This window comes from Cricetulus griseus, chromosome 2, assembly GCF_003668045.3.
Source record: "Cricetulus griseus strain 17A/GY chromosome 2, alternate assembly CriGri-PICRH-1.0, whole genome shotgun sequence".
NCBI classification, from domain to species: Eukaryota; Metazoa; Chordata; class Mammalia; order Rodentia; family Cricetidae; genus Cricetulus; species Cricetulus griseus.
The window spans coordinates 20,709,063-20,735,645 of NC_048595.1; the positions used below are offsets into that span (position 1 = coordinate 20,709,063).

Genomic DNA, 26,583 nt, shown 5'->3' on the forward strand with positions numbered 1-26,583 from the left:
CCTCAGACCCATTTGTGGGACAACCACATCAGGGGACACTGCTTCCTGGACCTTTCACTTGGCAGTTGTAATGTGCGGTGTCACCACAAGCTTCCTGTAACTAAGACTACAATCCCTCCTGTTCCCTTGCTGTCACGGAAGCTGCAAATACCTGGAAACCTCCTCCCTCCAGACATAGGGGAACAAACACTGCAATTTTATCCTGCAATTGAATTCAGTACCAACTCCCACTGAACATTAGTTTCTCCAGGACACATTCCCTGGCTGCCAAGGACAAGAGCAAGGGCCTCCAGAGTAGCAAGTACATATGTCTTCCTCAGTCTGCACCTGCTTTCTGTGCCTCAGCTGTGAGGCATTCAGCAGAGGTCCCCGAGTGTTTCACTTCCACGTCAGCCTTAAGCATGACCATGGCTAATTGCTGGCATGGCCTTTTGAGAGCCAAATCAGGATCTCAAACCCTCTAATGTACATGTGAGCCCTGTATGGTGGAAGGAACGGCACTCTCCCTGCCCAGGACTGTAGGGAGACACTGTAACCATGCTTCCTAAGAGCTAGCTACAGCAGACAAGTGGGAGCTCTCTCTCTCTGGCCTACCTAGCTTGCTGCCTCTGGGCACGCTCTGGCTTGTGCTTGGCCGGTATTATTTGAATAAAGATATCCTAACCTGCATCCCTCTTGGTACACAGGACAACCTTCATCACCTCAGGACATGCAGCAGTTCTCATTTCCCCCAACCCAGCCTTGGTTTGGTGTTACGTGTTACCATTATCTTGTGTGGTTTGGACATGCCCAGCTGTACCTAAAAGGGTAGTAAAGCCAAGCCCCACCGCCACCCACAAGGAACAAGTCAAAGGTGTGTGCACTGCTCCTTCTGTCCACCCCACCCAGACCATCTCCAGGCTGCAGCACAAGATGTCTTCAGTCACTCGGTTTCCCATAGGTCTCATCTCTTGGGTCACCTTTCTCCTCCTATTAAGCCCCTCCCACAGGCTGATCTGGTCTCCCATAGCAAGCAGGACACCTGAGCATACACTATTAAGTGGTTGCTTTCACACACACGACTTCACTTCATCCTCCAAGTGAATGGTGTCTCGCTCTCCAGACAGGACACTAACACCACCCATCTTGGACAGTCTGGTGGCTGTCAGATGTGCAGTGGCCCACTCGAAGTTCCTACAGTAAAATCAATCAAAATTTCTGGCCATACTGTAAGGGACCCCACTACTAAACTACATCCCAGTCAGCCTCCTGCCATACTGTAGGGGACCTCACTACTAAACTACACCCCAGTCAGCCTCCTGCCATACTTGATATTCCTAATTTTTGCTGTGCAGAGAGTTGAACCTAGCTAGAACCTCACACATGAGCAATCTACCACAGAGTATATCCCCAGCCCTGTAGGCCCATTTTGTAGGTAATAAGGTAAGGTTCAACCAATTAGTGTACATCCAACCACAAGGAACTTTCAGGGCTGGGGGCCATGCAAGATAATGGACCTGTCTGCTCTTGGAGTTACACCTGAGGAAGAGAACATCAAAGGCTTGGGTATAAAAATTTATTATACGTAAAAGAATATTACCACTAATGAATGCAGACAAGCGAGGACACAGTGGGACTGGCTGGAAGATGGCTAACTCTTTGGAAAGTGAACAGGTTTAAGTGGCTGATGGCCTCATACCACTCTGGCTGGCTGATTGGTCAGAGGACTCGTGCCAAACACCACAGGACATCCATCAGGGCATCAAGTGGCTGCCCTAGGAGTCCACAGTGCCTCTCCTACTGGATCTAGGGCTTCAAGGACAGCACGCCCAAAAGCAAAGGGATTCCCACGGTGGCCAAAGCTGGTCTGGAGTCACGGCAACACCACTGTAAGCAAGACGTTTAATTGGAGGGTTTCCACAAACTATACATGACCTTCGAGCCACCACAATTCAGTGAATACAAAACATTAAGTTACAGCTGTGGGAAGAGAAGGCAGCACGAGTCAGTGGCACCTTCCGATCCTGGTGGCTCCGTGGGCGAGGAGAGGGGAAGGTTAGACCAAGCCCCTCCCCTCATGTACAAATTACTTTGATTGATATTAAATTGTATTGAAAACAAAATAGACTAAAAAGCAAACGCTACTCTATGTCGGGTGGAGGTGGAGAAAGAATGAGTCCTTGAAGCGGAAGGAGGCAGCCGGGGAAGGCTGAGGCTGTGGCCCTGAGGGTCACTCTCGCTGTTCCATTTTTACTTTTGGCGGCCGAAGGAAGGTCCGATTCTTCTTCTCCTTCTTCCCCTTTGTATTTGCCTGGAAATTTCGCCAGCTGTCCACTCGCCCATCCCGGCTTTCCTGAAAGAAAACAGAAAGGAAGTTCAAGGTGAGGTCACTAATGAGCAAAGAAGGTGCTGAGCCTGTCCTGCTGCCCAATGCCCTCCCATGGCCCAGCCCAGATCAGCCCTCTGGAACAGTCCAAAAGAAGAGCAGATCAGAGCAGTCTCCCACCTCTAGAGACCCAGCAAAATTTCACAACACCCTCTCAAATCAGCTATAAAGAGGACACGATGGGTGATGTTATCATAACTCTATTATTGTGGGCCTCTGGGTGGGTGACCCACACAAATCCCTTCAGTTATGTTTCCACTACTGAGCTACACTCCCAGAGCTAGCTTGTTACTTTCTGTTTGCTTTTTTGAGACAGTGTTTCTCTGTGTAACAACAGCCCCGGCTGTCCTGGAACTCTGTAAACCAGGCTGGCCTTGAAGTCTGAGATCTACCTGCCTCTGCCTCCTGAGTGCAGGAATTTAAGGTGTATTGTTTCACTACATAGCCTTGGCTGGCCTGGAGCTCACTCACTATGTAGACCAGGCTGGCTTTGAACTTCAGGAGGTTTGCCTGCCTCGGCTTCCTGAGGACACTGAAGACACGCCCCATCATGCCTGGCCCCTAGCTTGTTTCTTCTAACCATTACAAAAAGCTAAACCACAGTGTACATTAAAAGAGAACTACAATGATGGAAGGCTGACTAGCTTTCAACCATGGAGCTAGCTAGGAATATAACCACTCTTTGTTCATCATGTTCCTGCTGCCCCTCTGACAATTTCACAGAATGTCTCCAAACCAGCTGATCTCTGGCCACAAAGATCTCTACCTCATTATCCAACAGGCTACTCATTTTCCCTTTTCATAAAGCTGAACAGAAACAAAGTCAAAATTGTGGTTAACTAAGTAAGTTCTATCCTGAATTTTAAATCCCATAAAAGACAAACCAAACACACCCAGAACTGTGTCAGGCACTTGAAGAGCAATGAATCCAGTTCAAAAGCTGCAAGGTAAGCTGGTATAGTGGCACACACCTGTAAACCAAGCTGGTATGGCTGAGGTAAGAGGCTCATCAAGAGTTCAAGGCCAGCCTAGACTACATAGTGAGTTCCAAGTTAGCTTGGGCTACATAGTAAGTCTCTGTCTCAAAAACCCCAAAACAAAAAGCCCAAAGTCTCTCTGCAAAATGAATAATCCAATCACAAGAACCTGTTTCCAGTGGTTTGGGAGCCTGAAGCAGGATGATGAGGAATTCAAAGTCATCAGCTGCATAGTGAGTTCAAAGCCAGATTGAACTATATGAGAACTTGTCTCAACCTCAACTCCCCGCCCACAAAAGAACCTGTTTCCACAGATTTTTCTCCTCTAAGGTAAGTAGGGTGCTACTTCATATTATCTCTGAATTCATTTTTCTTGGGCTCATTTGGTGTCCTTGTCAGGGAAAGAGTTATGAAGGCGGGGTGACCCCAGACCCTACTCTCACCCACACATCCGTTTCCTGTCTTGGAGCCCCCAGGAATCAAGCTTCCTTATTCTGGAATGACCCACCTCTGCTACCCACCTCGAAGTTTTTCTGCCATTCCCTTTCTCGCTTGGCTTTCTCTTGAGCTTCGATCTCCTCTTCTCTCTGTCGTTTCCTAGGAGGGAAAGCAGAGCTGTCTTTACCCAATGCTCACAGCGAGTTACCACATGAGCTAAGGCATGGCTGCATAGCAGCACACACAGAGCCGAGCCAGCAAATGCCGAGCCCCCTAAAATGACATTTCATACAAACTCAACTAGCAAAATCTATTGCTCCAGTCAACAACACAAAATACAGAAGCCACACTGACCTCAATTATTTCCTTTTTTTTTTTTTTTTCCTGAGGCTAGGTCTCATATAATTCAAATTGGCCTTGGACTTGCTAGTTAGATAAAAATAGTCTCCAACTGCTTTTTTTTCTGCCTCCACCTCCCAAGTGCTGGGATTACGGGTGTGTACCACCGCAACTGGCAACCTCAACACTTGTGACAATCAGAGGAAATCATACTTGAGAACAATAAGTAACATGTTAAAGCTATTCCTTTACAATCCTATCTATGAATCACAGCTGCAGTTACAAGGCCCTCAAAAGCCTCAAAACTTCTACTGCATTCCAGAAAGGAAAAAAACACAGAGCATTCCTACATAGAAATGAACTCCCTACGGACAGGTATAGTCAGTATTTCCCGAAAGTCTACAGACAATGTCTTACTGGTGACTGGCTCAGCTGCCTGTCCTGTGTATGCTGGGCAGGAGCTCCACCACCAAGCTGTACACCTGCCTGCCTCTCCAGCTTCTTCTCGTAAATGAAGCGTTACTAAATTCATTAGGAAAGCCCCCGAGGCCTGCATTAACTAATCTGTGCATTTAAGTAAGGTGAAGATGAATACAGGAATGTGTACCTTTCATGCATTTCTTTGGCTTCTCTCTCTTTCCTTTTAATTTCCAGCTCAGCAAACAGTTTCATGGTCTGTTTGTAGACTGCCTGTTTGAACTGCAAGAAAATTAAGGACAAAGGAAAATAGAAGTAAACATTTCACATCAAGGCTGAAACCAAGCAATTACATTAAAGCCCTAAAGATTACAACTGGGCAATGAAATGTCTGCAGGGAGATGCCATTACAACACTGTCTCTTCAGGGAAAAAAGTCACCTGCCTACAACTTCCTTTCCTACCAAGCAGATCAGGAACCTGGTTCTGGGAGAACACACATAAGCACTTAGGCCACTGAGATTTTGGAGGCGCTCTTCTGCAAAAATTCCCTAGTGGCTAGAACCAAGCTGAATCCCACATAGATGACCCTGCACAATCGAAAATCCACCTCGAGGGACTGAATCCCACATAGATGACCCTCCACAATCACAAACCCGCCTCGAGGGACTGAATCCCACATAGATGGCCCTCCACAATCACAAACCCGCCTCGAGGGACTGAATCCCACATAGATGGCCCTCCACAATCACAAACCCGCCTTGAGGGACTGAATCCCACATAGATGGCCCTCCACAATCACAAACCCGCCTTGAGGGACAAGCCACTAAACATAAAAGCCATAACCCCCAGACTTCCTTATAGGTTTGGCCACATGACTCAGGGTTTAGTCAATGTACTCATATATGACATCTAGGGTTCTTTTAGAAGGAGAGGCATATGCCTTCTTCCCCCTTTATTCTGTTGTTTGATACACGAGTGAGATGATGAAATTCCCAGGCCAGGAAGATAGGGGCCATATCCTTGTTGCCAGAGACATATAAGAGACAAGACCTTGAAGGACACATGGTGCAGAGCTTCCATGCCAGGGATGGACAGACAGACAGATGGACACACAGACACACACACCCCGTCCATACAGGATAGAACATGTTCTACTTTGAACAAGCCATTTTGTGTCTCTGTAACCAGTTCACCTTACACTCTAAGATGCAGACACACTAATGGAACAAGATAACACAGCATTACACAGAAAATATAAAGGTGGGACTGGAAAGATAGCTCAGTGGCTAGGAGAGCCAGCTACTCTTCCAGAAGAACTGGGTTCAATTCCCAGCACCCATATGGCAGCTCACAACTGTCTGTAACTCCAGTTCCAGGTGATCTGACACCTTCACACAGATATACACAGGGGCAAAACACCAATGCACATAAAATAAATAAATGAACAATTTTTTTTTCTTTTTTGATTTTTTGAGACAAGGTTTCTCTGTGTAGCTTTGGAGCCTATCCTGGCACTCGCTCTGTAGACCAGGCTGGCCTCGAATTGACAGAGATCTGAATGCCTCTGCCTCCCAAGTGCTGGGATTAAAGGCATGTGCCACCAATGCCCAGCTTGAATAAATCTTTAAAAAAGGAAAAGAAGGGGCTGGAGAGATGGCTCAGAGGTTAAGAGCACTGGCTGCTCTTTCAGAGGACCCGGTTTCAATTCCCAGCAACCACATGGTGGCTCACAACCATCTGTAATGAAGTCTGGTGCCCTCCTCTGGCCTACAGGGATATATACAGGCAGAACACTGTATACATAATAAATAAAATTTTTAAAGAAATAAAAAGGAAAAGAAGATAAAAGGCAAATAGCCCTACTGGTTTTTACAGTACAGGGGACAAGCTTGGAAGTAAGACCTCTACCACCAAGTTAAACAAACCCCCAGCCCATGCTGAGCCCTTTAATTATGTTAGCTGTTATTATAGCAGAGATTATTATAATTTATATGAGTTAAAGAAAATCGAGTAAAGATAAATGACCCAGATCCCACTATACAGTTGCGGGGGTGATTTTTGGAGACAGGGTTTAACTATGTGGCCTAAGTTGGGCTTAAATTCAAGGCAAACCTGTCTTGGTCTCCTAACTGCTGGGATTACAGGCATGGACCAGTCAGTATACCACACTCATGATGGTTTCTTTCTTTCTTGTTTTGTTTTAACATGCAATCAGTTTCCCCTCTCTCCTTTCTTCCCAGTTCCTCCCCCATCCTCCCCACTCCCATCCACGCCTCCGACACTGTTTCTCTTCAGTTATGGGAGGGCCAGCTATGGTTATCAGTCAGCCCACAGTATAGCAAGTTGCAGTGAGACTAGGCACCTCCTCTATCTCTTTTTTTTAAATGTATTTATTTTATATGCATGAGTATGTGTTTGCATCTTGTGTGTGCACTGTCCACAGAGGTAAGAAGGAGGTACTGGATCCTCTGGAATTGGAGTTATGGATGGTTGTAGCCACAACATGGGTACTAGGAACTAAACCCAGGTCCTCTGCAAGAGCAACAAGTGCCATGTCACCAGCCCCTTATTTCATTTTTTTTTTTTTTTTTTCTGAGACAGGGTTTCTCTGTGTGGCCTTGGCTGTCCCAGAGCTCAGTCTGCCTCTGCCTCCCGAGTGTGTATGTCAGTGTGTGGCTTCAAGTAGATGTGTACACATGTGACTACAGGTGCCTATCAAGTCCACAAGAGGGTGTCACCCCTTGGAGCTGGAGTTACAGGCCGTTGTGAGCCACCATGTGGGTGCTGGGAATCAAACTCAGGTTTTCTGCCTAAGTAATATATGCTCTTAACCAATGAGCCACCTCTGTAATCCCAGCACTTGGGAGCCAGGTGGATCTCTGTGAGTTCAAGGCCAGTCTGTTCTACAAAGTGAGTTTCAGGACAGCAAGGCTTACACAGAGAAAACCTATCTTGAAAGAAAAAGAGAAGCTCTAAATATCGAGCTGGGGAGATGACTCAGTGATTAAGAGCACTGGCTGCTTTTCTATCTCACAACTGTCTGTAACTCCAGTCTCAGGAGATCCAATGCCCTCTTCTGGCCTCTGAAGATACCAGGCATACACATGGTACACGTACACACACACACAAACACATACACACAGGCAAAATACCCATACACATAAAAGTAGATAAAGCTTAAATATGAAAAACAAATTTTAACATCTAAGTTTCTTTGTATGTGTTTATATGTGTGTGTGTGTATATGTGCATATGTATGTGTGTCTATAGGTGTGTGCTGGCTAGTTTTCTGACTTGACACAAGCTAGAGTTACATAAAAAGAAGAAACTCTTCCATAAGATCCAGCTGTAGACCATTTTCTTAATTAGTGATTGATGGAGGAGGGACCAGCCCTGTAGGTGCTACCATCCTTGGGCTGGTGGTCCTGGATTCTATAAGAAAGCAGGCTGGTCAAGCCATAAAGAGCAAGCTAATAATCAGCACCCCTCCATGACCTCTGTATCAATCAGCTTGAATGTCTGCCCTCACTGCCTTTGATGTCCTAGGTCATTATATAGACCAGGCTGGTCTCAAACTTCTATCTCCCAAGTGCTGGGATTAAAATGTATGAACCACCATGCCTGTTTTTCCTTTTATTTAATTAATTAACTTATGTGTATGTGTGTGTACCTGCTTTTCTGTCTATGTGTATAGGTGCCAGCAGAGTACAAGAGTGGACATCAGATCTGGAACTGGAGTTAACAAGGACTTATGAGCAGCCACATGGGTGCTAAGCACTGAACCCAGGTCCTCTGCAAAAACAGCAAGTGCTCTGAGCAGCTGAGCAGTTCTCCAGCCCTAGATTCCTAAACATGTAGCTATGGTTCCTATGTATCTCAAAAGAAATTTGGGCTGGAGAGATGCCTCAGCAGTAGTAGGCACTGGCTGCTCTTCTAGAGGTCCTGAGTTCAATTCCCAGCAACCAAATGGTGGCTCATGATTATCCACAATGAGATCTGGTGCCCTCTTCTGGCCTGCAGGAATACATGCAGAGCATTGTATACATAATAAATAAATACATCTAAAAACAAAGAAACTAAAAACCATACTTCTGCATAATACTTTGCATGTGTGGCTTGTAAAATAATCAACTGAAACTCCATCAGATGCACATATAAAAACTGGTGATGCCAGGTGGTTGTGGCGCACCTCTTTAATCCCAGCACTCAGGAGGCAGAGGCAGGTGGATCACTGTGAGTTCTAGGTCAGCCTGGTCTACAGAGTGAGTTCCGGGAGAGCCAGGGCTACACAGAGAAAACATGTCTGGGGGAGAGGTGGGGGGGGAATGAAGGGAGGGAAGGATGGAGGGGAGGGAGGAAGGGGAGGGAGGGAGGGAGGAAGGGAGGGAGGGAGGGAGGGAGCCCTACAATTAGAAGGCTGATGGAGATGGGTAAGTGGGAAGAATGCCTGCCAGCAAGCATGAGGACCTGAGTTAAAATCTCCAGCACTCTTGTAAAAAACTTGTAACCTAATGTTTAGAGTCAGGGACAGCACAATCAGTGGGGCTTGCTGGCCATGCATGTGACACAGACACAAGACAAACACACCTACACATAGGATGAATTTCTTTAAAAAGGGTAAATGAATGTCCACTTATATGCTTAAGTGAGGCCTTTCTCTTCACCCCACCAATCACATGGGAAAAGTGGGTCCCAATAACTCACCAGTTCAGGGTCATCTTCCTCTACATTTGTAGGCTTTCCTTCCTTCTTTAGTTGTTTTTTTCGCTCTTTAACCTAAAAAGAATTTTTTCCCATCAAAAGATGAGTACTCATACTTTAAGAATAGCCACTGAGCTGCACATTTGTGCACTTTTCCATAGGCACAGGATAATAAGATGAAGGCAAAAGAGCCTTCTCTTGTACCACCAACAATAGGAACCATAATTTTTAATAGAAAACACTATACAGCAACTAAGACTAGGCATCATGGGTCCTTCCTCTAACTTCATCTAAAGTCCACTCTAGCCTGTACCCACAGCCAGCACTAGGGAAAGGCAACCAGCAGAGATGTTGTCCCCAAATCATAAATGCTGAGCCACAGCCAACAGCCAACAGCCTTAGACATGGCCATTTAGCTTTCCTAACTTGTGGTCATAAGGTTATAGCAAAGAAAGCACATTTGCCAAACTTTAAAAGGATCTAGAAAATGTACTGCATTTTAAGTATGAAAGAGATCTCTCAAAGTGCATTCCTGATCGTTTCTACTGTGAAAATCCCAGAAACCGTAATTTTCACATCACACTAATGGATACACTCATCATTCTGGCCACTACTGAGCTTAAATAATAATAGTTGTTGTTATTATTTACAAGAGACTGTCACTACTCCATAAGTGACCTATGAGAACATCACACAGCTGAAGTGCCAGCCAGGTTTAGAAACACTTTACTGCCACCATGTGGCCAGGAATTGTAAGGATAATTCCTTACAAGCAAAATACAGAGAGCTGAAGACTCTGGCATAGGCTCTTCTGATCTCTAACAGGACTGACTACAAGCGCCATGTTCAGCACAACCAGCAGGACCTGGTTGTACACCTTTCCTTTTCCTACTTTTCTCCTCATTGTCTTCATATAAAATGGATTGTCTTTATTATTATTATTATTATTATTATTATTATTATTATTGCCCATAAACTTCCACTTCAGATTCCAAAGCTCTTCAAAACAAAGATGGACTCCTGATACACTCACCATTAAAATTGCTCTTGTAAATGGTTGATTCTCACTCCAAGGGGCAAAGAAAAAAAAAAAAGAAAAAGAAAAAAAGAGGAGAGAGAGGAGCCTTCTAGCTGGGCATAGTGGTGCATGCCTATAATCCTAGCAGCTGGACATAAGAAGGATCAAGGACGCAAGGCCAGGGCTGGAAACATGGCTTGGCAGTCAAGAGAACTGACTGCTCCAAGATCTAGGTTCAGTTCCCAGCACCCACACAGAACCTCACAACCATTCTTAACTCCAGTTTCAGAGGATCACGTCACCCTCTTCTGACCTCTCTGAGCACCAGGTATGCCCATACATGCAGACAAAAAACTCATACACATAAATAAACATAGCTAAAAGATTTAAAAAGAAAAAAAATTGGGAGGGGATAGTCAATACAGGGTTTTCTCTGTGTAGCCTTGGCTGTCCTAGAACTCTCTCTGTAAAGCAGGCTGGCCTCGAACTCACAGAGATCTGCCTGCCTCTGCCTCCTGAGAGCTGGGATTAAAGGCATGCGTCACCAATGCCCGGCTTAAAAAGAAATTTAAGGTCAGCCTCAGGTATATAGCTAATTTGAGGTTAGCATGAACTGCATAAGACTCTCAAAATAATCCAACCAAAAAAAGAAGAAAGCTCTTTCTGTAGGATGCAATGGCATATAATCCAGAATTCCATGGATCAGCAAGTCAGGCAGCAGATTAAGAATTTAAGGCCAGTCCAGGCTACCTAGGAAGTTGAAGGATACCCTGTACCCCCAGCAAGACCCCATTTTAAACAAACAAATAAACAAAAGCTAAAACTTGTTTCAAATGAGTCTTCAGAGTCTTTTTATTAACTAAACATGTGCCTCCTCCTGCTTTACAACCCACTCAGAGCTCCTTGACAGCCTCTCATTTTCAAACCTTTCACAGCAACTAAAGAAAAACCAGGGAGTCAACAATGCCACAGCCACGCTGCTTCTCCACTCTCAATGGGATAGCATGGCTACTTGGTTGGGAGGCCAAAGTGGCCATCTACACAACACAGGAGTGGGAGTGGCAGTGTACTAACCACTCCTTACCCTGAGCTCTCTGAAGAATGCTAGCTTTTGCTGCTTGCTATTCATGAGCACCACAGAAGTGGTAGAGAGAATAAAAGTGGTCACTAGCTACGTGGTCAGTACTGGTAGGTTGCATATACCCTTCTACACAGTGCCCACAGCTTGCTGTTACTTCCTGTAAACACAGCAGCACTAGAAATACTTACAGTGTGTTCCACGTATTCTTTTCCTGCCTGAATTACATCCAGGGCCCTCTTCTTTTGTTCCTGATCCAGTAGCAACTTGTAAGCTTTGTCCACAGCTAATGCAAAACATTGAAGTTAACTGTTTCTGCAAATACCCTCTCAAAGTCTGAGCTATACTCAGGCAGTGTAAATGGACTTGCACTGTCTAAAAACATTCCCTACTTTGTTACATTATTTACCATTGTTAAACTCATTTTTTAAAAAGCATACAACCTTGAAAGTCTTAGGAAAAAAAATTATACACTCAACTAGACATAGCACATCTAGATTAAAACATTGATAAAGTATTTCCCACTTTACTTATGTTCAGAGAAAAAAGATCCTATGTAATAAAAGTATATTGGTACACACCTAAGTTTTAACCAAGCAAAGTTAAGGTGCATTTTCTTTGCAGTGCTGGGGATTGAACCCAGGGCCTCAAGCATGCCAGGCAAGCACTGAGCTATACCCCAGCCCCCAAGGAATACTTCTTTAACATTCTGCTTAAATGGCTGCTTTACTGAAATCCACAGCTTATCCATAACCAGTTACTCCTTAGCACTGACAGTATATAGTATTCAAAAGCAGGTAAATTTACAAATACCTTCAAAAGCCTTCTGTGCTCTGTCAGCATCATCTTGATTTTTGTCAGGATGCACCAATATAGACAACTACATGGAAGAGAAAAGTCAGGCTCAACAACAGTTCATGCAAGTGACTGGAACTCTTCACACACACCAGTAAATAATAAACAAAACATGAACTTTTTATAAGAAAACCTCCAGGGACTGAAGAGATGGCTCAGCAGTTAAGAGCACTGACTGCTCTTCCAGAGGACCTGGGTTCAATTCCCAGCACCCCCATGATAGCTCACAACTGTCTATAACTCAAAGATCCAACACCCTCACACAGAATAAATAAACTATTTAAAAAAAGAAAACCTCCAGAGATGATTCTTTAAGACATTTAAAAGATTCCTGACTTGCTGTCACAGATGGACCGAAACTAGTTGAAGCAAAAAAAGAATCCGTGTTGGGAGATGAAAATCTAATGTTAATCCCCTGAAGTGCCAGAGACAGTTTGTAATTCTAACTTCAATCACATGCTAGCTCCGAGACCTTGAGTAACTCAGCTTATCTTCACTTTGGCTTCCTGCTTTATCACTGGAAAAATACAAAGTACCTACATCTAAATAGTCTGTTGTGTGGACAAAATGAACAATGCAAGTAATGAGCATAAATTGAATATAAGGGCCCATTTCTTGAAATCTCAACACTGAGGAGAATTGAGTTCAGGGCTGGCCTGGGCTATAAAGTGAGACCCTGTGGGATAGGTAAGAAGAAAGGGGGGAGGGGAAGAGGGAAGGGATGACAGTAAATGGAAAAGAGGAAATGGTAAAGGGAAGGGAGAGAGATCAAAGAAAAAAAGAAAACAAAAGGAAGAAGTGAATGAATTTGCACACAAATATCCATGGACAATGGTTAGCATATACAAAGTATCAAGACATCCATTGAAAGCCTACTGTATATAATACCTGATTTAAATATTTGGACACATTTACCAACTGAGGTAAAATAGACACAGAAAGGTCCAAAGCACGTGTTCAAGTGCACACTGCTCCTAAGTAAGAGAACAAATTAAAACTAAAGTCATATGTACTCTTAATTATAAGGCCATCTAATAAGTCAGTAAGAACTTGTAACTCAAGTTCATTAGCTACAGGAAAAGTCTAAGGACAACTGTTACTGGACTGTATTGGAAAAACAAGACCTTGGAGGGGGGGGGGGTGGCACGCTGAGTTTAAGCCTAGATCAGTGCTCAGGAAGAATAAAACTATAAAGTTATATAATGGGAAATGACTGAGCAGGCAAAAACAAAAAACCATCTTAGCTTAATATAGCTTGCTGGGAGATCAGAGGTAACTATGAGTCAGCAATGTGGAGAAATCAACTGCACTGGAGGAAGCCCTGTATATTAATAAGACCACTGTGCAGAATCGGAGTATTACAGGCAACACCAGCCAGGCCCCATCCAAATGTGAAAAGCATGAAGATATAAAGAACTTAAGAAGGTAAAAAAAGATAGCGGCAAGAATCAGAGGTCAGAGAGCTACTTTCCTGACGAAATTTCAATAAGTACTTGTTACATTAAGTCAGGTATTTCTTTTTAAAAAAACGTCTTACATTTATTGGGTTGGGGAACATGAACACATGCCATGGTATGTGCGTGAAGATCAGAAGACAATTTGCTGAAGTCAGCTCTCTCCTTCTACCAAGTGGGTCTCTGGGATCAAACTCAAGTGGTCAGGGTTGGCAGCGGGTACTTTTACCCATTAAGCCATCTCACAAACCCAAGCTAGGTATCTCTTAAGTATTTACAGCCATTTGCAAGAGATGAAGTAACTCATTGGGCTAGGCTGATGGTATGTGCCTGTCATCCCAGCTGCCTAAAGGCTAAGGCAGGACAAGCGTATAAACCAGGGAATCTGAAGTCAGACTGACAACATGAGAGCCTGCTTCAAATAAAAATAAGTCTGTAGCTGGGCAGTGGTGGCGCACACCTTTAAACCCAGCACTCAGGAGGCAGAGACAAGCAGATCTCTGTGAGTTGGAGACTAGCCTGGTCTACAAGAGCTAGTTCCAGGACATCCTCCAAAGCCACAGAGAAACCCTGCCTCAAACCCCTCTCCCCACCCAAAAAGACACTCTATTTGGATATAAAAAATATTATATTCACAGAAAAATCTATACTGGGTATATTAGTTAGCATTTTACATTACTATACATATATGTCACTAAGTTCATGAGAACAGTTATCTAGCCTTAATTTGGAATGGGTGGGGAGTTAAATTTTGACTCAAAAGTATCTAGTCCTCAAAAGTCATGTCTAGGATGTAGCTCAATTGGTTGAGGGCTTATACTATATATGAAAACCTTGGTTCAATGTCCAGCACCCCATAAGCCAGGTGTGGCATATGCTTACAATCCCAGAACTCAGGAAGCGAAAGCAGAGGATCACAAATTCAAGACCATCGTTGGATACACAGGGAAAATTCTAGGCAAGCCTAAGCTCCATGAGCGCCCCCACCCCCAGAAGAAACAAACAGAAGGCTCACACACTCTCGAGAGCAATAGCACTGTACCTGGCGAAACCTCTTTTTTATTTCTTCATCTGTCACTTCAGGATCTATCTGAAGAACCTGGAAGAACCAAGATCAAAAGTGTAAAGCTGGGCATGGTGACCTTTGATCCGTCATCTCAATCTTAGGAAAACTGAGGCAGAAAGATGGTGAATGCAAGGCCAGCTTTGGTTACAAGCAGGAGGTCTCAAGACAAAAGCATAAAACTGGGTATCGGGGAGTATTTCTGACTCCTACCACATGGAACAAAGGTCACCTTTGGCTATGTAACAAATTCAATGCCAGTCTGGGCCACATGAGACACTGTCTCCAAAAAAAAAGAAAGCAGAAAAAAAGAAAGCAATGTGTGTGCACCTATGTGTGTGTGTGTGTGTGTGTGTGTGTGTGTGTGTGTGTGTGTGTGTGTGTGTGTGTGTGTGTATTTATATGTATACCCCCCTTACAAGCCTTCTGTCCCCTACTTCTTAAATCCATTAAGTAAAACCAGGTGAAGGGATATGCACTGAATCTCATAGTCCAGAACACAGTGTCAGAGTTCAGAGCTCTCCAGGGACAAGGAAGAGTAACCACACACAAGAAATAGTTAGGCAGAGCACTAGAGCCCATGTGGGGTGAGAAGGGTGTTTACACAACACAACAGCCTGAAATGGAATGCCAAGAAAGGAAGAGGAGGGCAAGCCCAGACTCAGGCTGCCTAGCACACAGTGTCAGAACCTGAGTGGGGTAAAGGTATCAATATGGGATCAGCATAGTGGCTCACACCTATAATCTCAGCATTTAGGAAGGTGAGCAGAACTGTCAGGGATTACAGGCTGACCTAAGCTAAAGAGAGATTCTGACTAAAAAAATTAAAATGGGATGGCTCAGAGGTTAAGAGTATGTACTGCTCTGGAAGAGGTAGAGTTTAGCTCCATCAAATCCAACACCTCTGGTCTTCTCCACGTGCATCCAGACCCATGAACACAAACCCACACATGGGTATACATTCACATGATTTAAAAAATGTATATATTTATGTAAAAAATAAATCTTAGCTGGATATGGTGACACACGCCTTTAGTCCCAGCAACTAGAAGGTAGAGACAGAGGGATCTCTGTGAGTTTGAAGCCAGCCTGATCTACAAAGAAAGTTCCAGGACAGCCAAGGCTATACAGAGAAACCCTGTCTTTAAAAAAAAAAAAAAGAGAACACCACCAGGGTTGGAGAGACGGCTCAGAGGTTAAGAGCACCGGCTGTTCTTCCAGAGGTCCTGAGTTCAATTCCCAGCAACCACATGGTGGCTCACAACCATCTGTAATGAGATCTGGTGCCCTCTTCTGGTGTGCAGATATACATGGAAGCAGAATGTTGTATACATAATAAATAAAATCTTAAAAAAGAAAGAAAGGAAGGAAGGAAGGAAGGAAAGAAGGAAGGAAGGGAGGAAGAAAATGTTCAGAGGCAGGCATGGTGGGTGGCGCACACCAGCACTTAGGAAGGTAAGGTAGGGGAAGTGCTGGGCTGAGTCACTCTGATACACAAAGGAGGAGATATATTCAAAAACACAAAGTGTATTAGCTTATCTAAAAGTCTCATGGTCTGTTTTCACTGAATATTTGGTATCTTTTACTTTCATGTAACAAAAAAGTTTTAAAAAGCTTTTGTTTGCTTGGTTTTCTTTTTTTGAAAGGGATCTCACTGGAGCCCTGGCTGGCCCAAGCCTTGCTATGTAGACCAGGCTGGCCTCAAACTTGTAGGGATATTCCTATCTCAGTCTTCCAAGTGCAGAGAGTACAGGCTACCAGGCATTACGTTTTTTTAAAGATCACAGATCCTAAGTTTATCAGGCTCAGAGATGCCTCTATATCAGAAATAAATCTCTGTATATTCAGGCTACTAAAGTACTGGAAAACATTTGACAGGACAAGTCTATCCCATTCTTTAACAATGGATCTTGCTAACTCTTCTCACAATAAAATTATTCAACTTCAAAGACAACCTACCCACCATACAAATCCCACCACTTTACCCCTTTTTTCATTCCCAACCAATGTAGCTTAGGTATACACGGTAACATAAATCTGCCTACAAGCCAGGGACAATAATCCCAGCACTTAGAAGCTAAAGCAGGAGAACCACAAACAGCCTAAGGCCAAACTGGGATATAAAGTAAGCTCTAGGCCATAGAGGCTACAGTAAGATCCTGTTTCAAAACTAGCCAGGGGTTCGTTTCTACAATCTCTGCATTTGGGAGGTTGAAGCAGGAGGATTTAGAGCTCAAAAGCAACCCTTGAGTGCACGACGATGTCTCAAAAACAAACAAAAACCCATATATGTATATACATAAGTCTGCATATAAGGAAATCTATCTGCCACAGTGCTGCATAACACAATAAACACGAGTCACTCTGTCTGCACACATGAAGAGCTTTTCACGGACGCTGCAGTAACAATCCACTCACCTCAAACGGGTTCAAATTAAAGTAAGAAGAACCAGGACGAGTCAATCTTTCAATCTGATTTTTGGACGTTAGAACTGAATCTCTCTTCTCTATTTGTTTCACCTAAAAGTAAAAGGATTAATAATTCCATTAGTAAGAACAATAAGATGGATGTCGACTTTGACACACTAGCATGCTTACCATCTACTTGTATCTACCACATGTAAGATTGTTACTAAGCTCCAAAGAGTTATGATAGTAACATAACTAATTTTACGATAATAGTTCAGGTCTCCAGTATCCATGCTGAGCATGGGCATGTGGTCCTGTAACCCCAAAGCTGGTGAAGGAGACAGGTACATCCCCAGAACTCACTGGACAGCCAGTCTAGCCAATTGGTGAGTCAGGTTCAGTGAAAGATCTTGTCTCAAAAAAATAACATGGATGGCAAAAAGTACATGACATTGACCTCTGCCCTCCACACACACCTGTGCCCATTATGTGCACACATGCACACAAATATACCCTACAAACAATTTTTTAAAATTTACATGTATTATTTATGTTAACAATTCTACTTGGCAGGTATTATCATTGTCCCCATTTCACACATAGGAAAAATAAGAAAACAAGGTTTCCAATTACCTAACTTGTGAGAAATTTACCCTAACAGTTTCAGTCCCATTCAGACATCTAGAAGATTCCCAGAAAATAAAACACAGCCATTAGCCGGGCGTAGGTGGCGCATGCCTTTAATCCCAGCACTTGGGAGGCAGAGGCAGGCGGATCTCTGTGAGTTGGAGGCCAGCCTGGTCTCCAGGACAGCCTCCAAAGCTACAGAGAAACCCTGTCTGAAAAAAAAAAAAAAAAAAAAAAAAAAAAAAAAAAAAAAAAAAAAAAAAAAAAAACAAAAAACAAAAAACAAAAAACAAAAACACACAGCCATGCAGGTCGATGGAGGCATACACCTTTGGTCTCAGCATTTGGGAAGCAGAGGCAGGCAGACCTCTGTGAGCTTGAGGCTGACCTGGTCTTCAAAGTAAATTCCAGGTCAGCCAGAGCTGTTACACAGGGAAACCCTGTCTCTGAAAAAAACAAAAACAAAAATCAATAAAGCACAGCCACCTCCACAGACAGACCTTGGACCACAGATGATACAGCTGCATGTGGGTACAACTAATCCATCTTCTTTAATTCTTAGAGGAAAATTTCAAGTACGCTGAACCATGAACTATGAGCAACATTCAACACCATTATAGGGGACTTGGGATTGGCTCAGTCAGTGGAGTATTTGCCTAGCATACATAAAAGCCTGGGTTTAATATTTGGCAAAAGAATAAAGCTGGACAAGGAGGGCTCATTTCTATACTCCTAGTATTGGGAGGCTGAAACAGGAGGATCACCACTAGTTCTGGTCAGCCTGCACTGCAAAGTGAGTGAGTCAGCCTAAACCTTAGAGAGAACTTGTCTTAAAAATAAAAAGACAGCCAGGCGTTAATGGTGCAGTCCCAGCACTCGGGAGGCAGAAGCTAGTGGATCTCTGTGGTTTGAGGCCAGCTTGGTCTTCAAAGAGAGTTCCAGGGCAGTCTCCAAACCTACAGAGAAACCCTGTCTCGAAAAACCAATAAAATAAAATAAAAAGACAAAAGGACAGGGCTACAGAAGATGTGCTGATTCCCAGCATTCACTTTAATACCACTGCAAAGCACAAGTATTCTTTCTCTGCTTCCTGCCTAAATGATGTGAATTGCCCTGCCCACATGCTCCACCAAGACGGACTGAAATTCCTCAGTGAGTAAAAACAAAAATGTCAACACTATGAAAAAAAAAAAAGAAGAAGAAGAAGAAGAAGAAGAAGAGTACTACATCACAAGTACTACTACAAACATAAGAGATAATGGCTCTAATCCCAGCACTCCAGGAGCTAAAGCAGGAGGGGTCCAACTGGACTAATAGGAGACACTGACTTTAAAAAGCGACTGCCTCAAAAAATGAAACAAAACATACAAAGCGACCGCCTTGCTTCTACTTTAAACTTGCAAGCTGCTTTCTTATGCATTAAATCCTTTAAATGTGGTGAAAACTCTTGTAATATTAACCCCCTCCTTCCACAGATGTGGGAAAGATCCCAGCAGCAGTCAGGCTAATTGCCTGGCAAGAACTCAGTATGAGGGCCCCTGACGTCAAGTGGCTTGCTCTGATTGAGTTTATCCATTCATTTATTCACTGAATGTATGCTAAACGTCCACCGTGCACGGGGTGCTGGCGATGCAGTCGTAAACAAGGCTCCGACCCAAGTCACTCCTGGCCTACCTGACAGCTAAGTCGCAGAAGCAAGTATGCACCCTCTTTAGTTTCCTCATGGTAAAGACGGGGCGGGGGGGAGGCGGGGGTCTTACAACGCATTCTCGTCACGATGAAGAGCGCTAACTAAGCACTGGTAAACCGCAGAAACTGCCACTCACACTTCCATGGCAGAGGACTGGGAGAGGCGTCCCTCCTGTTTACAAATAAAAGCAGGTGCGCCGCAGCTCCGTCTCCACCGGCAAGGTCCCGGCCTCCGCCGGCGGAGACTCCACGGGAGGCCTACGGGCTGCAGCACGGCAGCAGCCCGCCGCCGCTCTCCGGGTCTGGCTCCACAGGCCCGGCCGCCCCGCCGCACTCCGGGGACCCCAGCAGCGACAGCGGCGGCCGCGCACGCACCCCACGGCCGGTCCGCAGTCCGCAGGCCGGACGGCGCGGGCCAACGGCCCCGGGAGGCGTCCCGCTGCCCCAGGCCGCTGCGGACCGAGCCGGAGCACGGTCTCCCGGGGACCACCATCTTACTCCGGGCTCACCTCGCTGTAGAAGGTCATAAACGCCTCCTCCGTGCTGCCTCCTCCGCCCGAAACCCCGCTCTCTCCCGAAGCCGCCATTTTCCCGGCCAGCCGGCACGTGACCGTTCTGCGCAGGCGCAACCTCACGTGACCCTTCCAAGACCGCCTTCCTGGACCGTCGCCGCCGCCAAGCCGCACTTAAAGGGACCGAGGCGGGGGATTCTCTGTGGAGCCCTGGCTGTGCTGGAACTCCCTTTGTAAACCAGGCTGGCCTCGAACTCTGAGATCCTCCCGCCTCTGCCTCCTGAATTCTGGTGTTAAAGGTGTAAATGGACTTTTTTTTTTTTTTTAATTAAAAAGTAGGACGGTCCCTCGAGATGGCTCAGCTGCTCAAGGCTCTGGTTTCCAAGCCTGAAGACCCCGGGACCCACACAGTGGAAAGAAAAAAAACAAAACAAAACACTCCCAAAAGTTGCCTTCTGACTTCACACGTAAGTCATAACCAGCCCATGCAAGCACACCACACACTTTTGTTGTTGTTTCTGTTTTTTGGGCAGGGTCTCTCTACCTAGCCCAGGCTCCTGGAACTCACTTTTTAGACTAGGCGGGCCTTGAACTCATAAAGATCTGCCTACCTCTGCCTCCAGAGTGCTAGGAGGCATGTGCCACCATGCCTAGCCACATAAAAAAGTTTAATTAAAAAAATTATTCTTAGCCAGGCGTTGGTGGCGCAAGCTTTTAATCCCAGCACTCGAGAGGCAGAGGCAGGAGGATCTTTGGGAGTTCGAAGCCAGCCTGGTCTCCAGAGCTAGTTCCAGGATAGGCTCCAAAGCTACACAGAGAAACCCTGTCTCGAAACACCCCCCCCCCAAAAAAAAGTTATTCTTGCGGGGCGGTGGTGCACGCCCTTAATACCAGCACTGGGAAAGCAGGGCAGATGAATCTCTGAGTTTGAGGATAGGCTGGTCTACATACAGAATGAGTTCCAGGACTGCCAAGGCTACACAGAGAAACTCTGTCTCAAACAAACAAATAAATAAATACAATTATTCTTTTTAAAAGCACTTTGGGCCTGGTCTACAGAGTGAGCTCCAGGACAGACAGGACTGTTTCACAGAGAAACCCTGTCTCGAAAAAATGAAACAAAACAAAAAAGCACACTTGGTACTCACAAGCAATTTCCTCCTCCCCCGTCTGTTGTCTCTGGATAGACCTATTCTGCACACTTCCCATGGATGGAATCTACTTATACAAGACCTTTTGAATTTAGTTCTTTTTGTGTAGCATTTTGTTGTTGTGGGGTTTTTTTTTGGGGGGGGGGGTGTTTGAGAAGGGTTTCTCTGTTTAACAGCCCTGGCTGAACTGGAACTCACTTTGTAGACTAGGCTGGCATTGAACTCACAGAGATCTGCCTGCCTCTGCCTCCTGAATACTGAGACTAAAGGCGTGCCACCACCGCCTGGTCATGTAGCATATTTTTAAGGTTTATCAAAGAGGCGCCTATATAAGAATATACTCCATTTTATGCCTTCATCAAATTCCACAAAAGTATATTTATTCTACAATTTGTTTATGCCTTCAGCAGTTTAACATTTGGTGTTTTCCCACCTGTGGACTATCATGAAATAGTGATATGAGGCTGGGAACATGCCTGCCAGCACTTGGGAGGGAGGCAAGAAGATGAGGAATTCCAGCTCTCTTCCTAGGGAGGCTTAAGCCATAATGAGTTACAATAGATCTCAAACGGGAGATAGGGACAAAGAGAAAAAGGGAAGGAAGATATCATGAACATGAATGCAAAAGTATTTGTGTTTAGAGTTTCTTATTTAATTTTTAAAATGACATTTATTTATGGGGACACAGTGCCATAGTGTACATGTGGAGGTCAAAGGACAACTTTCAAGAGTCAGTTATTTCCTTCCACGAGAGGCCAGGAATAGAACTCAGTTGACGTGGTTAGCACCGTGTGTGTGTGTGTGTGTGTGTGTGTGTGTGTTGTGTGTGTGTGTGTGTGTGTGTGTGTGTGTGTGTGTGTGTGTGTGTGTGTGTGTGTGTGTGTGTGTGTGTGTGTGTGTGTGTGTGTGTGTGTGTGTGTGTGTGTGTGTGTGTGGTGTGTGTGTGTGTGTGTGTGTGTGTGTGTGTGTGTGTGTTTTAAAATGGGTCTTGCTATGAAGCTCTGGCTGGCCCAAAATTCCCTGTGTAGAATAGGGTGGTTGAATCATGCCTGCTCTTCCTTCCTGAGTGTGGCCCAGGAGTGCAGGAATTACATAGGCTTGTGCCTTTATGTTCTTTCTTTTCTATTTCGTTGCAACAAGAGTTGTTATCTGCTCCGTCCAACGACATATTAATACAGTTCACAAATTCTAATTCACTACCTCTAAGGTTCTGATGACTTCACAAAGTAAACTGAAGAGAGAACTGGGAACTAGGATTTAAAAAAAAAAAACTGATGATGACAGAATGACTAAGAAGGTCAAAAAACATTTCTCTGAGAAAGCGAAATTTAAGGTGAGAGAAGAGAATGAGGTGGCAATATAAGCAAAAAACAAGAACATCTCCTAAGAGATGAACACGATCTCATATGCACAAATAGAGGCGTGTTGGAGGTCAATATCCCTGCAGTCGGTATGCAAGGCATAACTGCCACAAACCTTGTATTTCCGCGATTTATTGATGTCTGTAGGGATTTCCATCATTTACATTTTTAATAAAACCACATTAGGACTGAAATTGTGCAATGGGAGTGGACAACATGGTTTATTCTAGTGAGACCAATAAGCAAAGACTTCATCTTCTGACTCTGCTCTGAAACCTCCACAGGAAGGATGCACCAGAACCCAAGTTATGATCGGTTGGCTAAGCATAAACCCACCTCCCTCTTGACGTTCCCAGCGGACTGCTAGAAGCCCCACCTCTTGTTCCTGATTCGCTGTCCAGTGATAGTCCCGCCTCCCCAACGTTTAGATTGGCAGCTTAGCCGCCCTCGCAGTTAGCGCGCTAGGAGAGAAGCTGCTACGGCCGCGACGCAGCAGCGCAGGAGACAATGGCAGGCTCAGCGTTGGCGACTCGGGCTCGGCTCGGTGCCTGGGGCGTGAGGGTCCTACAGACCCGAGGCTTCGGCTCGGACTCGGTAGGTGGCGGCATGACCCACCGCCCATCCTGGGTCGCGGGTCCTCTCTTCCTTGTTGTGCCCTTTGCCATGTCTGCGTCTCTCTCTGCAGTCGGGGAGCACGGAGTCTGGCGCTGGCGCCATCCGAGAAGCCGGTGGGGCCTTCGGAAAGAGAGAGAAGTCCGAAGAGGATCGCTACTTCCGGTGAGGCTCACCTGGTCCCAAGTCCATCCCCGGTCTCCTTCCCCGTCCTTTCTACGCCCTCTGTCGCTCCACCCATCTTTACCTGGTCCCTTGGGGCGCCTATCCTCTGGCAGAATTCCCAGGGCGATGAAACCATTGTCTCAACATGGATGACACATTTAACATCAGTACCACACTAGTGGCTCCCCACCAGCCTTAACCCCGTCTACAGAACTCAGCCCAAGGCTGGTCTCCAAAATGTCTAAGTTGTTATCATCTTCCTGGCCCACGGCCACCCCCTCCATATCCCTGGAGGTGCGAGACTCCCGGGCACTTTGAGCATTGTTTACATCCTGCAGGCTGGAACAAGCAGACCTTCTGATTCTGTTTCACTCGCCTGTCACTCATTTTTTTCCCCTCCCCCCCCCCGCCACCGGGAGCATTAGTTTTGTAAGGTTTATTCCCTGAGACCTTAGACCCTGTCAGCCATTTCTAGATCCTCCACGTGTCTTCAGTTCTTTGCAAGAGCCGGTAGTACCTGTTCAAAGTAAGACCCCTCCCTACTCCGGGAGACTTTTGCCTTACTCATACCCTGGGTTGTAGATTTTTTTCGGCTGGTTAGAAATAACCCAGCCCTGAGTTATCTTTAACTAACTTCTGTCCACGCTGGGGAGCAGCCAGAAACTAATCTTGCTTCCGTTTCTCCTTTGGTCTCCTAAGGATTGCCATAGCCCTGTAGGGGTTGTTGCACAATTTTGAACTAAGAGTTTAAACATACAGATGGCCCGGGTTCAAGTCTCAGTACCAAAAAACAATTGTCAAGATGGCAATTATCCTGCCTCAGCCTTCTAAGTGTTGGGATTAGGGGCATACCACCACTCCTGGCTTGGAACCTCTATCCTTTACCTTAGGTAGTACTGAATACAGGTTCCCCGGGGAAGCCAGAGTCAGTGGATGCCCCTGGAATTAAAGTTACATGCAGTTGGGAGTTGCTGAAAGGGGTGCTGGTAACCAAACTGAGGTCCTCTGCAAGAGCAGTATGCAGGGGCTGGAGAGATGGCTCAGGGGTTGAGAACACTGACTGCTTTTCCAGAGGAACCAGGTTCTATTACCAGTGCCCACATGGTGTCTAACAACTGTCCATAGCTCCCCCTCCATGGCATCCCACACCCTCTTCTGGTCTACTTGGACAGTGCATGCATGTGGTATATAAACGTACATGCAGATTCCAGGTATAGTGCATACCTTTAAACCCAACACTCTGGAGGCAGAGGGAAGAAAAGCTCTCTGAGTTTGAGGCCAGTCTGGTCTACATATCAAGTTCCAGGACAGCCATACATAAAAGAGACCCTGTCTCAAAAAAAAATTAAAAAGTTGCAGTCAAAACATTCAAAAACATAAAATAAAAATAAATAGATCTTGGGTCTGGAGAGGTGGCTCAGAGGTTAAGAGCACTGCTGCTCTTCCAGAGGTCCTGAGTTCAATTCCCAGCAACCACTTGGTAACTCACAACCATGAGATCTGGTGTCCTCTTTGATATGCAGGCAGAGATCACATACATAATAAATAAATAAATCTTTTTTTTTTTTAAATCTTTTAAAAACTGTCTGGTGGTGGCGCACGCCTTTATTCCCAGCACTCAGGAGGCAGAGACAGGCGGATCTCTGTGAGTTTGAGACCAACCTGGTCTATAGGTCGAGTTCCAGGACAGGCTCCAAAGCTACAGAGCTACAGAGAAACCCTGTCTCGAAAAACTGAGAAGGAAGGAAGGAAAAAGCGTGTGTGTGTGTGTGTGTGTGTGTGTGTGTGTGTGTGTGTGTGTGTGTGTGTGTGTACATGCATGCATGCATGCTTGTGCCAGGTGTGTGGGGACCCTTGTGGATCCCTTGGAGTTGTGAGCTGCCTGAAATTGGTGCTAGGAATTGAATTTGGATTCTTCTGGAAGAGAAATACATGTTCTTAACCTCAGAGCCATCTTTACACCTTTTTTTTTTTTTTTTTGAGTGTATTGCCTGCATATGTGTATGTGTACCACATGTGTGCCCAGTACCTGTGGAAGCCAGATCCCCTAAAGCTACAGTTACATATGGGAATAAGTGCTAGGAACAGAACCTGAGCTCTCTGCAAGAGCAACAAGTATTCCTAATCATTGAGCCATATTTGAAGTCCCAACTCAGTAAGCTTAAATTAGGAACTTATCCTAAGACAACAGTTGGATCCCTTAGAACTGGAATTACAGATGGTTGTAGGCCGCCATGTAAGTGCTGGGAACTGAACCTGGGTACTTTGCAAGAGCAGCAAATGTACTTGATCACTAAGCCATGTCACCAGCCCCTGGTTTGGGACTTCCAAGACAGTATTACTCTGCATTCAAGTGTACTGGAATTAGGGCTGGCCTCAAGCTTGCAGCAATCCATCCTGTCTCCGCCCTCAAGGTTTTGGGGTTACTCAGTGAGCCATTAACCCTGCCTGCCTTAAGTATCACAGGTTATGATTGGAGATCTTGGGAGTCCGTGAATGACTCAGAGGGTAAAGGTACTATGTAACCAAGACTATGAACCTGTGTTCTGATGCCAGGGACTGACATGGTAGAAGGAAAGAACCGATTCTCACAAGCTCCACCCCCCCCACCTATCCTGTACACACAAATAAATGTAATGAAAGTAAAATAAAGATCTCTTTGGATGGGGGATTGAAACTAAACCCTCAGCCACTGTCTCCGTATAGAGAGAAGACTAAAGAACAACTAGCTGCCTTGAAGAAACACCATGAAGATGAGATCCAGTACCACGAGCAGGAGATAGAGCGTCTGCAGAAACAAATTGAGCGGCATAAGAAGAAGATGAAAAACCTGAAAAATAATGATTAAATGCATTCAGTCACCCACAGAATGGTCGGTGTCATTCCCCATTTCTGTAGAGATGTAGTTCATTCTGAGTGATTAATATTTTGGTCTGTGTGCTACTAACAGATAATAAATTGTCACCAGTAAATCATTTCTGTTGCATCTAGTATCTGGAGGGTGGTAGGGGGACAGACACTACTCCTCCATTCAAATGAACTAGGCGGGACTTCACTAAGTAGAGTAAGGAGGAAGATGACACAGACCCCAATCTAATCATAAGTGTGCAGCTTTGAACTGTAAACCCCAATACAGTGAGTGCATAAAGCTTAGGAACATCCTGTAGCAGAGTAAAGGCTGTTTCCAAGGACCAGAAATAATAGTGTTGTATTACTTGAAGGACTTTTGTTTGGACTAGCTATTGCTCTAATTTTGCAGGTTGAGACAAATAGAATTAGAAATCATGAGCTGGGCGGTGGCTCATGCCTTTTAATCCCAGTGCTTGGGAGGCAGAAGAAGCAGGCACATT

At 45.1% G+C, this 26,583-nt stretch overlaps 2 protein-coding genes across 5 annotated transcripts; one reads left to right on the top strand and one right to left on the bottom strand.

Moving 5' to 3' along the window:
* Positions 1 to 1,541: 1,541 nt before the first annotated feature.
* Dnajc8 (DnaJ heat shock protein family (Hsp40) member C8) lies at positions 1,542 to 20,086 on the bottom strand. Of its 4 annotated transcripts, none has more exons than XM_027399520.2 (9): positions 19,942 to 20,085; positions 17,126 to 17,227; positions 14,687 to 14,743; positions 12,149 to 12,215; positions 11,527 to 11,621; positions 9,243 to 9,314; positions 4,727 to 4,818; positions 3,864 to 3,939; positions 1,542 to 2,332 (listed from the first exon to the last, which is right to left on the bottom strand). In XM_027399520.2, the coding sequence occupies exons 1-9, from the start codon at positions 20,017 to 20,019 to the stop codon at positions 2,210 to 2,212; spliced, it is 762 nt and encodes a 253-aa protein (XP_027255321.1). In that variant the 5' UTR covers positions 20,020 to 20,085; the 3' UTR covers positions 1,542 to 2,209. The 4 variants fall into 4 exon arrangements, with proteins under 4 accessions (XP_027255321.1, XP_027255318.1, XP_027255320.1 ...); XM_027399517.2 differs by having other exon boundaries at positions 3,851 to 3,939; XM_027399519.2 differs by lacking the exon at positions 14,687 to 14,743 and having other exon boundaries at positions 3,851 to 3,939; positions 19,942 to 20,086.
* Positions 20,087 to 22,889: 2,803 nt separating this feature from the next.
* Atp5if1 (ATP synthase inhibitory factor subunit 1) lies at positions 22,890 to 26,208 on the top strand. The gene is made up of 3 exons (XM_027399522.2): positions 22,890 to 23,050; positions 23,142 to 23,233; positions 25,940 to 26,208. Exons 1-3 carry the CDS (start codon positions 22,964 to 22,966, stop codon positions 26,079 to 26,081), a joined length of 321 nt encoding a protein of 106 aa, XP_027255323.1. The 5' UTR covers positions 22,890 to 22,963; the 3' UTR covers positions 26,082 to 26,208.
* The last annotated feature ends 375 nt before the right edge of the window (positions 26,209 to 26,583 follow it).

Coding starts and splice junctions, on each gene's coding strand:
- Dnajc8 (XM_027399517.2), bottom strand. CDS start 20,019: ATGGCGGCTTCGGGAGAGAGCGGGGTTTCGGGCGGAGGAGGCAGCACG. Junction 11,622..12,148: donor AGCACAGAAGGCTTTTGAAG/GTATTTGTAAAT, acceptor GTTTTGCATTAG/CTGTGGACAAAGCTTACAAG. Junction 4,819..9,242: donor AGGAAGATGACCCTGAACTG/GTGAGTTATTGG, acceptor ATTTTCTTGCAG/TTCAAACAGGCAGTCTACAA.
- Atp5if1 (XM_027399522.2), top strand. CDS start 22,964: ATGGCAGGCTCAGCGTTGGCGACTCGGGCTCGGCTCGGTGCCTGGGGC. Junction 23,051..23,141: donor GAGGCTTCGGCTCGGACTCG/GTAGGTGGCGGC, acceptor CTCTCTCTGCAG/TCGGGGAGCACGGAGTCTGG. Junction 23,234..25,939: donor GAAGAGGATCGCTACTTCCG/GTGAGGCTCACC, acceptor GTCTCCGTATAG/AGAGAAGACTAAAGAACAAC.